This window comes from Macrobrachium nipponense, chromosome 1 (genome assembly GCF_015104395.2).
Source record: "Macrobrachium nipponense isolate FS-2020 chromosome 1, ASM1510439v2, whole genome shotgun sequence".
NCBI lineage: Eukaryota > Metazoa > Arthropoda > Malacostraca > Decapoda > Palaemonidae > Macrobrachium > Macrobrachium nipponense.
This window is the reverse complement of record NC_087200.1, coordinates 148,854,751-148,868,903: the sequence shown is the minus strand read 5'-3', so window position 1 is coordinate 148,868,903 and position 14,153 is coordinate 148,854,751. Positions and strand designations below refer to the sequence as shown.

Here is a 14,153-nt window from a genome sequence, read left to right as displayed (position 1 = left end):
GCTCTATCTGAGGACCTCTAGAGGCCTGTCCTTTGCCACCATTAAAGGGTATCTTGTTATGCTTAGCTCACTTTTAAGCACAGAGATCTGTCATCAAACCCAGATCTTAATGACCTCATCAAGTCATTTGACACTTCTAATCATCAGAAGACCGATCTGGCTTCCTGGAACCTAGCCATCATGCTAAAGTGGCTCACAGGCCCTCCTTTCAAGCATAGTTTGTCCCTTTTGTCCATTCTTCAGTCTGCCTTTTGGAGGTGCAAATCTATTTTTGCATCTCACTAATTAAAAGAAGTCAAAACTGTTTGAAAATTGCTATACCCTCGGGCCATTATTAGTGGCTAGCATGGTATTGGGGGAAGAAGCATAAGGAATATTCTTTTTCTCCTCTGTATCTTCGTCTTGATATAGGGTGTCAAGTTTTGGGGAGCTTGGAGATACTTTGTACCTGGAGTGCCCACCATTCTTAATGGATGGGTAGTGGTTTATGTCAGTGTAGGTGACGACGTCGTCTAGTTTGTTTTATTGATACTGTGCCCAGGGCAAGGGCATTTATCATATATGTCTTGTCCTGATCAGGCCTACCCTCTGTTGCAAGCTTCTCACTCATGTAGAGGCAATCCAGGCTCACTGCAGATAAGATGAGCACTAACCAAAGACAGTATTCACCTACATCAGCTCTCTTACCAGGTAAGGAAATGACAAGCATTGTTTTAATGCTAGCCATCCTTTCTATTTCATATTCATTATCACCCCTTATGTTTTGGAGTAGAATGGGTCCATTCATTCCACCCCATATGAATGTGGGATTCATCTATATAATAATTACTTGGTAGTTACTTATATGAAAATCCCTCCTCCCCTCTCATGGATGTAAGGGCACAAACAGAATGATGCCACTGGAGAAGTTCCAACATATCCATTAAGGCTAGCGGGGCTTGTAACCTACATAAACTATCAAAGCTCTAACGCCATTGTTAAATTAAAGGTTGCTGAGCAAGTAGAAACTACTTAATATTATTAAACAAATGTCATGTTTCTTATGTATGTTGTTATATGTATATGTTATTTATTTGTATTTTAACACCACAGAAGTTAAGAAGAGTATTTAATGTAGTGTCATAGCCATGTCTGTTTTTGTTTTCTATATCTGCTTTATCTTGTGGTATATATTGTAAGTTAATTGTAGCATGAGGTTTTTGATGAACTACATTTAATTTTCAGGTTGCTTCTTATGCAGAAAAATGTGGGAAAATGGTGATAGCTATATTGTTATACCCCCACCAAGTTAAAGAATATTTCCAGACAGTACGTTAACCATTTATCCTATTATTTAAAGATGATGAAACTTTGCCAGTTTTCATTTTTCAGTTTTGATTTCCAGTTTAGTTTGGTTAATAGCAATCAGCTCAAGATACATAGAATAACTCTAGATTGATCTATATTTCAGGGAGACAAGGGGGCATTTTTTCTTCAAAATCATCATGGGTTTAAATCATCAGGGGCTCATAGAGGCCATTGTCTCACCAGTATTATGAATTTTTTAATATAAACAAGAATGAGTTCTAGTTTTCTCAAAGACTAGTACTTTACTTTAGACAGGTACAATGAATATGCTAAATGTGAATAATAATATCACATACCAGTAGCAGTAGTAATGGTAGTATGACAACAGCATCAGCAGCACTAGCCTCTGTGGGGCTTGTGGTAATTCAAATCACTTGAGTCATTGGTATGTATGGCTTGTGTTAAAGGGTTTGAATGTCTTTTAATTCATACAATTACAACTTTCCAAGAATTTTTTTACTAAATAACTCAGGTAGTCAAGGTGACTCAAAGAATAGTGAAGCATGTAACTGAATCTGTTAATTATTTATGTATTTACTGTCAGTAATTTTACCCAAGATATCTTACAATGGTTTGAATTTTGTTATTACTTTAGAAAAATATTAAGTATGAGACAGTGATTACTTTAACACTCTGATTAGTCTTGTATTTTTTTTTTCTTCCTTGTTTATAAATCATAAAGAATTAGAACATGAATTAGTGCTGTACACATGCAGCAGCTGTTCTCGTTTTAGGGGTACAGTAGCAGGGGTACTAGCCATCACATATGATATATGATGATTTGTTTATTAAAAAAAGTTTATAACTGAGTTACATCTCTAGAGACAACCAAATGTTTTTCTTAAAAGAAAAGTGAAAATGAGAAGAAGGTAAAGCTGTAGAATGGACGAAAGTGTGGAAAACCATGCAGCTGGGGCCAAAGGGATTAAGCAAAGAACATTTTGTACTTTCTATAGTGTCCCTTTAAAAGTGCACTGTAAGTTGTACCTTCTTACAGGATCCATAATTTGTTGAAAATCAGCCATTTCATAGGTTAAAGTTGTGGCGCCGTTATTGCTTATTTCTTACACATTCTAGCAAACTATGTGCACAGTTAGGTCTTACCTATTACTATTTCAGTATTATTATAGAAGTAGTTTAATCCATCCACTGATTTATAGACTACCTTGGCAGATGATTCAGTTTATTCCCTCATCTGGAGTGGAACTTGAAGTAAGATATATTGGAAGAAGATGAATGGCTAGGCAGGAAGAAAAGTAAAAAAACGATGGAAAGTACTGCACCTGGTGGTGCATAAAACCTGTAATACTGCCTACAGTGGCCTTTACATGGTATATTGTCTACAGTATCACCATACAGTGATTTGTACTTAAATTTTATCAAAAGTACATATTAAGAAGCTTTAAAAATGAGTATTGCTTGAGACATCACTGAAAAAGCCTAAATGAGTAATTGTCATACTTAGGACACAGGCATTACGTAAATTGCTAAATTATAACAGATTTTTCAAGTACGTAATTTGTATGCCAAGCTTGTGGTTGAGCATTTAAGCTGGATGTGAATTTACTTTGGCCTAGATGTTGTTCCAAAGGAGGAAGAGAGGAAAGTGAGCCCAGTCACCACACATTCATACCCTCAGACTTACACTAAACTAATACACAGGCAAAATTATTTTCTGTCCAGTCAGTGCTCTGACTGGGTACCTACTGAACTCAATGAGTACCGTCACAGGTCCCAAGAAGAAGGTATCTAGGGACTAGTGGATAACATCTTTCAGGTAGATGAGTGAAAGGGTTGTCTAAACCAGCTTGGTATCCTTGCACAAGGAGGGAGACCAACATCCTCATAGGAGTCATAAGCTTGTTTGATTATTTCACAGTCCCAGAAAGGAATTCTGTTCCTAGACACCTCCTTCATGTTCGTGTCTGTGCTAACAAAATGGCACTGACTCTTTAGTCTCAGAGTGGGTCCTTTTCAGTAGTATCTATAATGGCTTGCACCAGGCATGAGAATATATTGTCCAGATCACCCCCAACAAAGTCTCAGAGGGAGGGGATTGAGAAGCTCTTAGAGTCCTTCTCAAGAGCTGACAGATTCTGAGTTTTCACCACAAACTCAGGTACAAAGGAAAACAAGAGGGATCCCATACCTCTTGAGTGCAGGACAAGCTGAGACACTCTGTGCAACTCATTTATTTTGCTGAGGCCAAGACTAGGAGAAAAACTATCCCAAAGGCTTGAAGGAAGTATTGGTTAAGCTACAGAGGGCACAGCTCATGAGGTGGGCAAAACTGTTCTAAACTTCTCATTAGCATGGATAACTCCACCAGTGTGGAGGAATCAAACTCCCTCAGTTTGAAGACCTGGGACAAGGCTGAGCAGTAGCCTTTCACTATAGAGATTGACAGGAGCTTGTCTCGACAAAGATTGATGAGGATATCTTGGTTATGCTAAGCAGACGCTCTGACTGGAGAGACACCTTCTATGATACGTACTACTAACCACAAAAAATGGCCCAATTTCCCTGCTGCATGTTTGTAGAAGAATGAAGGAAGTAGCCAGATATTTCCCTTGCTTCCTTATAAGAAAAGCCTCTCTCTCTCTCTCTCTCTCTCTCTCTCTCTCTCTCTCTCTCTCTCTCTCTCTCTCTCTCTCTCTCAGAATAACCTTTGTGTGTGAAGCAGAAGGGAATGTGCTGCCTATTGATACCTTTGACCATGTGGCTGACACAGAAGAGTGGGCCATAGGGAAGTCTTGGTGCCTTGACCAGGAGAGTCAGGATCTGAGTACCAATTGACTTAAGGCTAACAAGGAGCTACTAGGGTCATGCAGAGACCAGAAGTGAACCAAGCTGAAGGGTAGGAAAACACAGATATCCTTAATGTTTAAGTGGTGAAGGAAGGCATCGTCCATCACCATCCATGGGTCTGTCCCTGGAAAACAAAACACTGGAAACTCCCTATTTAGCTTGGTCATAAACTGTTAAAGCATTTTCCTGGGATAACAAGTGGTAAAGAACCACCTACCAAAACTGGGCTAATTGTTTCTGCTGGGCTAGAAACTGCTGTTACCTCCCTGAACTTGCTTGCATGAGTCTGAAGGGAAGACTGCACTGGCAAGCCTAAGCAAACCCAGGCACCTTGCCATTGAACACTCGTAGGGCCATCACCAGTTCAAAGCAAAGGACTTTGAACTAGTACATGGTCCCTCTTTATACAGAGTGGAGGTATTTCAGAAAATTCTAATAAATGGATACTTGAAAGTACACATCCTTCAGATCTGTCAAAATTTGCTCTCTGATGGATTCCTGTACCAAACATTCTTGATTCCATTTTGAAATAAATCTGAAGGACAAATTCGTTTAATGGAGAGAGAGAGAGAGAGAGAGAGAGAGAGAGAGAGAACGATCAGCAGTTTCTAGCCACCAGTTGTTTTGTCCACCAAGAATGGGCAACTATAAAACCCCACAGACTGGTACTCTACAACTTCCATGACACCTTTCTTTTTTCATCACCTCCACCTCTCCTGGAAGGCCAGAGACTATGGTGAGTCTAGAAGATGTTAGTAGAACAGTATTGGTGTTTGAGATAGAGAAGAGGACAAATGTCTGTGAGCAGAATTCTGTTTACATCCCAAAAGACTGACACTACCCAGGGCTCCGCTGCTTACTCGACCACATTGCCCAGTGGTGAGACAGGTAACCCCTTTCTCGTGGCAGTGGACAAAGGGGATTTCCCCCTCAGGATCCCCCTCTCTTCTCCCACTTTTATCCCTTTCTGACTGTGGCTAGGAAGTTGAAAGGGCCGGTAAGACTCCTTTCCCATCTTAGAGCCCGTGGCTGCACCTACTTTTAAGCCTTTTACTTTACTTCCATTTCCTCTCCCTTTCTTCAGTCTTACGGTTCATTGGTTACGTACTTTTACTTAATCTCATTGATTTTCTGGATTTCATTGCTTTGCTATCCAGCCACTCCAACTTCATCTTTCTTCTGTCTTAAGTGTTAGTCTACAGATTGATAAATTCAACACAAAAGGAGTCTCCTCCACATCCATTGGCATGTAGTATATCCTATGATTCATGAGCAGCAAGGGAAAGAGCTTGCTCAACTTACACTTCAGGTGCTGACTCTCTCCTGTACCCCCCAAAGGGGCAGTGGGTGGGGGAGCCTATCCTGTTGTGTGAGCATGTGTGGTCTGGAGGCCTTGCATGCACACAACAAATCGGTTGCAGGTGACCCTTCCTATGTGTCTCCTTTGAGGGGGTTTCTGTCCAGAGCAACCAAGCGTGTGCTTTCTGGAGACTAAGTAGCATGCTGTGCGAGCTGGATAGGTGACTCATCCACTGCTGATCCAAAGGATCATACTTGGAAGATCCAGTAGTCCTCTTGTCTAAGTGGGTAAATGCAGGAGCCAAAGGCTTCCCTCCAAGAAGGGAGACTGCTTATATGAAGCCCAACAGAATTTCTTGCAAGAAGCTTTAGACTTCCCATTCTTCTTCCTCCTTTGTGGTGGAAGAGAAGTCAAGGAAAAGGAGGAAGAAGACAAGCTTGGTAAGTAGGAAGATAATGATGAGGAAGAGCACCAAGAATACTTCTTTCCTTTCTCAAGTTTTGCTGGTGTTCACTACTAAATGAATATTTAAAGCATGAACCAAAGATGTCAATATGGAAGCAACAACCTAGCATATGCTGCTAGAAGTACTACCACTTTAGGAGTGTCCCCCTCCTTCATGGAAGTTGAAGAGGCAGCCACAGAAAAAGTAGCAGACAGAGTAGGAGGAACAGGCAGAGGATAAAGTTCCTTCTTATCTGTAGCTAGGTTGCCCATAAACTGTGAAGTTGGGCTACAGGAATGTTTAAATGTTGGCCAGATCTGTCACAGGTACTAAAAAGAAAACTCCTTCCTTGTACCTGGAATCTCAGTCTGATGAGCAAGAGTTACAAGGAGTTACAAGGATTAGGATGTCTCAAAGACTTGTCACTCCATCAGAGGAGGCATCGCGTGCTCACTTATCTCTAGGAGCGGATTTTACTATTCAGTCACAGTGTCCTAATGATTTTGTCTAGCTTTCTTTTAAACTCTTCCACACTATTGCTGTTTACAACTTCTGGTTTCAGTTTATTCCATGTGTCACATAACTTGTACGTAAAGAAGTTCCCACAATGGGATGTGTTGTATCTCTTCAGTTTTAGTTTCCATTCATTATTTCTTGTCTTGTTTTTGTTTAACGTAAATAGGTTACTGTCTACTTTTGTTATGACTTTCAGTATTTTAAATGTTTCTATTAGTTGTCCTTGTAATCGTCCTGTTTCTAATCCATGTGTTCAGGCTCTCTAGTTGTCTTTGGTAACCTATTTGCCTGATGGATGGAATTAACTTTGTGGCTCTTACTTGTACCCCATCTAATCTATTTGTCCTTTCTTAGTGTTTGTGACCAAAATTGTTCTGCATATTCAAGATGAGTTCTAACTATTGATGTGTAGAGCTGCAGCACTGTTTCCTTGTTTCTGTATTTGAACTGCCTCTTTATGTATCCCACTAGTTTCTGTGCCTTCTTTTCAGCTTTTATGCATTGTTTTGTGGATTTTAAGTCCTTGGTAATAATAACTCCAAGGTCCTCTTTTTCTTCTATGCTATTTATGTCATTCCCAAGCAGCATGTAGTTGGCATGGGGGATTGTTTGTTCCTATTTGTAACACTTTACACTTAGTTTCTTCTGTGGAACTTTGTCAAAGGCCTTTTGGAAATCTAAGTTGAGTATATCTATTGCTCTACTACTGTTGTAAATACCAAGCATGTTATGAAAAAGCTCCAAGAGATTTTATAGGCAGGATCTGTTTTGTCTGAAACCATGTTGGCTATTTAACAAGTTGTTTCTATCAATGTGATCCACAGTTTGATCTGCAATTATGGACTCAAAAATCCTACAAACGACTGACATTAGACAGATTGGTCTATAATTTCCTGGCTCTTCTCTTGAACCTTTTTTGTAAACTGGTGGCACATTACCTAGTTTTCATCTTTTGGTGCCTTTCTTTGTTATGTTCTTATTCTGTTGAGTTTATATAGGTGAGGAACTATCTCCAATTTTAGCTGTTTAATTTCTCTTGGATGAATGCCATCCGGGGCAGGAGATTTGAACTTTTTGAGTTTGTCTATTTTGTTTTTAAAGTCCTCTTCTGTAAATATTATTTTGTCCAACGGTTCTGCCCTTTCACATTTAATCGCAGGTTCCGGTATTGAGGTAGTGTCTTCAATTATGAAAACACTAGTAAAAAACTTATCCAATAACTGCTTTTTCCAAATCTTTGAATTCACCAGGTTACCTCTATTGTCCCCTATGCTATTTTTTATTGGTTTCCTACTATTAACATGCACAAGGAATTCTTTTGGGTTTTCTTTACTAACTGATGCAACTCTCTAATCCTCATTTATCTTTGCATTTCTTACTAATTTGTCCACCATTCTAGTTCGTTATGCTTGCTTGCTTCTTCTGGTGTTGGGTGTGGGTTCATTGATTTGTGCAATCTGTCTCTATCTCTTATTTTATTTTTAATTTCTCTGTTGAACCATTTAGGCTGAGGGTTGCCATTTGTCAGTATTTGCTTTAATAGTACAGGCAGTCCCCGGGTTACGACGGTCTCGGCTTACGACATTCCGAGGTTACGATGCTTTTCAATTATATTCATCAGACATTATTTCCAGGGTTACGACGCATGTTCCAGGGTTACGACGCCTACAACGCTCATCTGGTAGATGAAATATGACACCAAAAATGCAAAATAATCAATATTTGAAGGTTTTTTTTATGAAAAATGCCATACGAATGCAGTTTACATAGGTTTCAATGCACCCAAAGCATTAAAAGTAAGGTTTTCTTCGGATTTTTGACGATGTTCCGGCTTACGACGATTTTCGGCTTACGACGCGTCTCAAGAACGGAACCCCCGTCGTAACCCGGGGACTGCCTGTATACATCTAGGGTGTTTTTCTATGTATTCCTCTAGAAAGGCTTCCCAGTACTTATCTATGCCTGTGTTCTCATTGTACTCTAGATTTTTAACGTACTCCTTTAGCTTTTTTAGGTCTTGTCGACAGTAGTCTAAGCTCATTAATATCTTCTCTTTTTTATGTTGAATATTAATTTGAAATGAGATAATCTTATGGTTGCTTTTGCCTAGATTTGCACCTACTGAAAGGTCAGACACTAGGTTATCTTCTGTTGATAAGATGATGTCTAGTATGTTGTTTCCTTTTGTAGGTTTGTCAACCCATTGGTGGAGGAATTCATTTTTTACAAAATCTAAAAGTCTTTCCTTCTACGTTTGATATGGAGGTCATCATGTCCCAATGTACTGCAGCATTGAAATATCCCATTAATATGCAGAGTTTGTTGTTTGTCTCTTGTCCTAGCAGTGCTTGCAGCTCCTCATCAGGCATTTGTGGTTGGTGTGGAGGTCTGTGCACTAGTATTAGAGTTATCTTCTTCCCTAGACTGTTTATATTGATGCCAATCACTTCTGGCATGATTGTAATTTTACACTCTATTGGCCTGAGGTGGTCCCTGACATATAACATAATGCCTCCACCTTTTTTATTGAGTCTATCTTTTTTTAACAATTTATATCCAGCTATCTAGTACTTTCCTACGAAGTCTCTTGTTGCCTCTTTTATCGGTTTCTGTGATACTTATTATGTATAATTCTTCACTTGCTACCAATGCTTAAAAGGGTTCTACTTTGTTTCGAATAGATTGTGCACTGTGAGAGGCTTTTCTATCTTCTTTTTTTTTGTCCTCGGTGGCTTTATTTGTTTCCCTTACTGTCACTGTTACCTGCAGTGCTATTACTAACCAGATTCTGGGATTGTTCTGACTCCTCTTGAATGTTCAGTTCACAGAGGTGTTTCAAGAGGTTTTCGTTGAGGTTTCCTATTAGTTTTGGTCTTTCCAAATTCAAGTGAGTTCCATATCTTTTATATAGTTTTTATTCCCTATAAATCTGTCCCAAAAGTGTACAACCCTAACACCTTTTTCTTGCCATATTAGCTTCAGTCTGTCATTGATTCCAATTGCCTTGCTCTACAGCATTAGTCAGGTTGGCTACAAGACTTTCTGTCTGGCCAGTTCTTCCATCTTTTAGAACAAGTCATTTCCTCCTCCCTGCATTATGATTGCACTTTTTCTATTATTTACCTTAATTTTTTGTTTTACTGCCTCGGCGCTCTTCTTACTTGCTACACCTGGATAAGAATTAACTTTTCTTTTACTTCTTTTTTTGGCCACAAAATTTAACCCCTAATCTTTTACTAACCAGTCTCCAATTAAAATTGTTTCCTCTTCTGTTTCTGAGAGCAAAGCAAATCTATTCATTGTGTTGATTCCTTTTTGTGGAGAGGCTACTACTGGAAATGAGGCTTGACTAGTGGAGGCTCCAGACCTAACAGCAGCGTTGTCCTCCAAAGAGAGTAGGTGGCAGGATTCCATGGGTGGTGGACACTACCAATAAACAGCAGAATAGGAATGGAGGGAGAAAGGAAGAAACCAAAAGGATTTGGTGTTACGCACTCCCTCTTCCTAAAATAAGGCTAGTGAACGTTGTTATTTTTTTTCCTCTTAGCTAATTTCTCCCACTGCATAGAAGTCAAGCTAACACACTCCTTGCCCAGGAAGCATGACTTCATGCCTTTCTCTTACAAAAGAGGGCACTACTGTCACAAGAGACATGAAGCACCCACAAGGGTGCCAGTGCCCCTTGCACTGGCAATATTCATGTTTTTTTATTGCTAGGGAAAAACAATGTTTGCAAGAACAACAATGAAAGAAGTTAATCCAGCTACTCATCAACATTGCATGGCAGAAGGGCGAAAGCACTGTGGCAGTTAAAGGAATAATGAATGGCAATGGAAAGTGAATGTGGGGTATTCTCCTGCTCAACCCCTTACAGCCTCCAGTTAACAACCTTGTTACCAAGTTCAATGACCACCCCAGTGTGCTGAGGATATTCCTATTTTATGTAAAGGCAATGGTTTGTATTTCTTAAGGAATAAAAAAAAAAGAATTAAATTCAGAAGAGATTTAATGGTTGGGAACTATAATTGATGTACTATTCTGTAGTACCATTATTTCTGTTGTGGATAAGTTCCTGTACTGATACCTAGGGAGATATAGAAGTACTGGTATATGTTTTGAGTCTTCTATATACATGTACTCTTTTGCCCCAATTATTTTCATTATTTCGCTGTGACAAGTTTTTAGAGCACCAAACTCAAACGATAACTAGTAGTGCAGTGGAAGGTTATTTTAATTAGTTTTTACACAACATATAGCTGCAACTGTATCAGTGTGTGTATGATTGTATCCATACTGTTGATTCTGAGTAATAGCAATTTGTTAAGACAGGTATGATCTTAAAGCTAAGGATGATGGTACTGTATCTGTTGTATTACTTTTGTAGTTTTTATCATAACCTTGCAAAGGGCTAAACTTTTTATTTGTTGGAATTATGAGTGGTATAATATGTCATTTTGACCTATTTAGGAACATTCCTAAAAAGATGTAGCTAATGGAAATTGAAATAGATTTAGTGAATCTGGCCAGAAGTATTCGTGTTTAACTTGTCTCCTCATCTTCTGCCTTGCAGGTGGCTGTTACAAAATTCAAGTGGCAAGAGGACCAAAGAAGCTATAACAGTAAGACCAAATCTACCACTTTCAGCAATAGTGTGAGGTTTGCTTCAAGGAACGAATCAAAATCTAGTATCCAAGTCTCCCAGACTGCGTTTGTGGGTAACCCAGATATGAAGCAACTAGGTGACACATCACCAGAAATTCTGGATATATCACTTTCAGTGAACTAAGATAATGATATCCTGGTAATATTTTGTTGAAGAGAGGCTTGGAAAATTATTCATTTCAGAAATTTCATTTTTGTTCTCTGTAAAGGAGAATATTTCAAGTGTGTCAGGACAGTTATATGCATTCTTAGGTGGTGACAGGGGATTTTTCCAAATTCAGTTTTGGATTTTGAATGTGCATTGGAATTACTTCAAAGAAAAATCATTTCCTTGTTGACAGAAGAAACATGTAAGAGATACAACAAAAATCAGTGAGTGGTTACTTAGTTCAACACGTTGTGTAAAGAAACTCGACTCCATGCTTATTTAGTGCTGTCAAATAGGTGTTACTTTGAAGCCTAGTTTTACATTTACATAGTGTAGTGCATGTTCCTCTACATTAACCTATCCGAGTGATGTACAGTACAAATAGAAAGAAAAGACAGATTATGAAGCATAAATTACAGTGCAGCAATTGAGGAATAGAAAAGATGAATTTTAAAAGTGGTTTGACATACATACAAATTGTAACTTTCCTAAATATCCTACAGAAGATGCATATTATGACCAAATATACACTTTTTACTAGAAATAAGCTATCAATGTTGGACGTATCTAAGAAAAATATGAAACACCCTCTATGTGTCCAAGGACATTCATTCTCTGTTTATATAGGTAGGAAATTTAGATTTCTGGTAACTCTCATGATTAAAGAAATTATGACTCCATAATCACATCTCCCTCACATGGTGTGATGGACACAATTATTAAACAACATGAAAACTGTGAAGGTACAGATTGTTGATGTGTTGTATACAGAAAGTTGAACTATTGAATAATACTGTTTAGTGGTAATTTAAAGTGGAAACTACAGTAAAATCAGCCTAATTCAGTCATTATGTTCTCTAGTAGTAGTTTCAACTGAATATGAAAAAACAATTACACAGGAAATATTCAGTGGCTGATAAATCGGCCAATAAGGCAAGGTCAATAACTGGTAATTAGCCTATTTTATTATCAGTACACCTCTAAAACTACATGGACGGATGACCCTATGAATCAAGATATTTTGCTCAATGGTCCAACTAAACTACTTAATAATAATCCAAGTTGCTAGTCAAGTATGCCAGGACGTGTTACAAGTTAGTAATTATCATTACGTATATCTAAAAAAGATGATACCAATTTGATAATCTCCACATCTAAGGCTCAGTTGACTTAGGAAAGAGGGCAGTCTATGAATAGGGAAATTCATGAAATCAGAGGAATCAGTGTAACCTTGTGTGCAGCATTTGAGCAGGATCTAAAGTACCTGAGTACTCCAACTTCCTCCATTGAATGAATGTAAGTGTTCAGCAGAGGAGGTAACATATACAGGCCTGCAAAAACGGCTGTGCCATAAAGATTTGATATGTACAATATGTTATATGTGTTACAAGGCTTTCCAGAGCCTTGTCTCTGACAAAAAAAAATGGTAAAGTAGGCCCCTCAAAAAATATGACACCTACCTTAGGGAAAATCGTCAAGTGGCATCTCTGTATCATTAGTTATTTCATCCAAAAGCTAAGGCTAAAACTAAACTTGGAACTACCAAAAATACAACCTTTATGCCCAAACCTTAACATAATAAAAAAAAGGAAAACTTAGATGAAGAAGTCAAGATATGAAGTGTCCTCACTTCTGGCAAATAAGTCATTGGTAATTAAACATATCCTCATAAGATCATCCCAAAAAATAATGCCATACACCACATCCCAAATGAGACCTTTTATTCATATTAGTCATCCTATGAAATGTTGTACGTCTCATCCCCAAAATGTCATATTCCTCATATTAGTTATCTCTGTATTATACCACATTCCTCCTATTAAATAACATATGGAATGTCATAGTCTCATGACTAAACTCGTGAATAATTGTCAAGAATGTCCTCACCATGGATGCTTACGATCCAGAAATGCACAGTAAATTAAAATCACAATGGTGTGTACATGGGGGAAAAATGCACTATTAATAAAAACCCAAATGAGGAACAATACTAGACTCTAGAAGTGTATTAAGGTTATAGAAAAACACCAAATGCAGGAGAACTTGTCTCCCAGTCCTTCACCATAACAGTAATCAATGTCTTATCACTGTCTCACCTCTTTACTGGACTTTTATGCACCGTTTCTCACAGGCCACCATGTGCTCGCACAGGTCCTGATGCACTTACATACAGATGTACTCAATTGTTCTGGAAGGTTCTTTGTGACATAAAGATCATGTGATACTCTGCCCCATTGCTCTTATTGCAGATGGCACGTACCCATTTGCCGCATCAACTTACACGCGTCCATGCTCGCCACCTCAGCTCAAGCGGTTTATTCACCCAAGAAATGCGCTGACAGGTTTTTGACACATCTCAAATATTGATAAACACGACCTTGCTCACTCATTCCATCACCTCTCGCTTCGACTCATTTGTTGCCCCCTATTATTATTATATGGTATAACTATTAGTGGAGGAGTTTAAATATGCATTTATATTATGATTTAAGAGGTCTCAAATTTTAATTTAAAATTTAACGTAATATGTAATGAAAATCTTTGTAATCTCTAAATGAATTCCTTTATAAAAGATCATTTAAACACATCCTCTCAGCCTCAGAAGGGTAAAGAGGTTTCTCAATATGTTACTCCAACGGCTTGTTACCCAGTTATGCCTGGGGACAAATCCAAAAGTATTTTCATGTTGATAGATCAAAGCATTTGAGAACTGAAAATAGGTAGATTACCATTAAACTGGTGTCCTAGGAAACATTTTATTTATTTTTACATATTAAATCAAGTTTTTTCTGAATTTCAGTGTCACCCATAGTTCTTGATCCAGTTTTTATACCAGATAAATATATAAAGAGAATAGCAAGAATTGCCGATCATTAAAACTGATTATTAGACCAAAATCGGTGAAATGGCCAATTACTGATTAGCTG

General features: G+C 38.3%; 1 protein-coding gene across 2 annotated transcripts in view; it reads left to right on the top strand.

Annotated features, from left to right (window-relative positions):
* The window catches only part of LOC135219746 (protein trapped in endoderm-1-like), a 56,599-nt gene extending 42,452 nt beyond the window's left edge, over positions 1-14,147 (top strand). For both annotated transcript variants that reach the window (XM_064256781.1, XM_064256780.1), the window contains exon 9: positions 10,987-14,147. In XM_064256781.1, coding sequence (XP_064112851.1) covers positions 10,987-11,202 — 216 coding nt within the window. In that variant the 3' untranslated portion in view covers positions 11,203-14,147. The remainder of the gene's footprint in view (positions 1-10,986) is intronic.
* Positions 14,148-14,153: the final 6 nt, after the last annotated feature.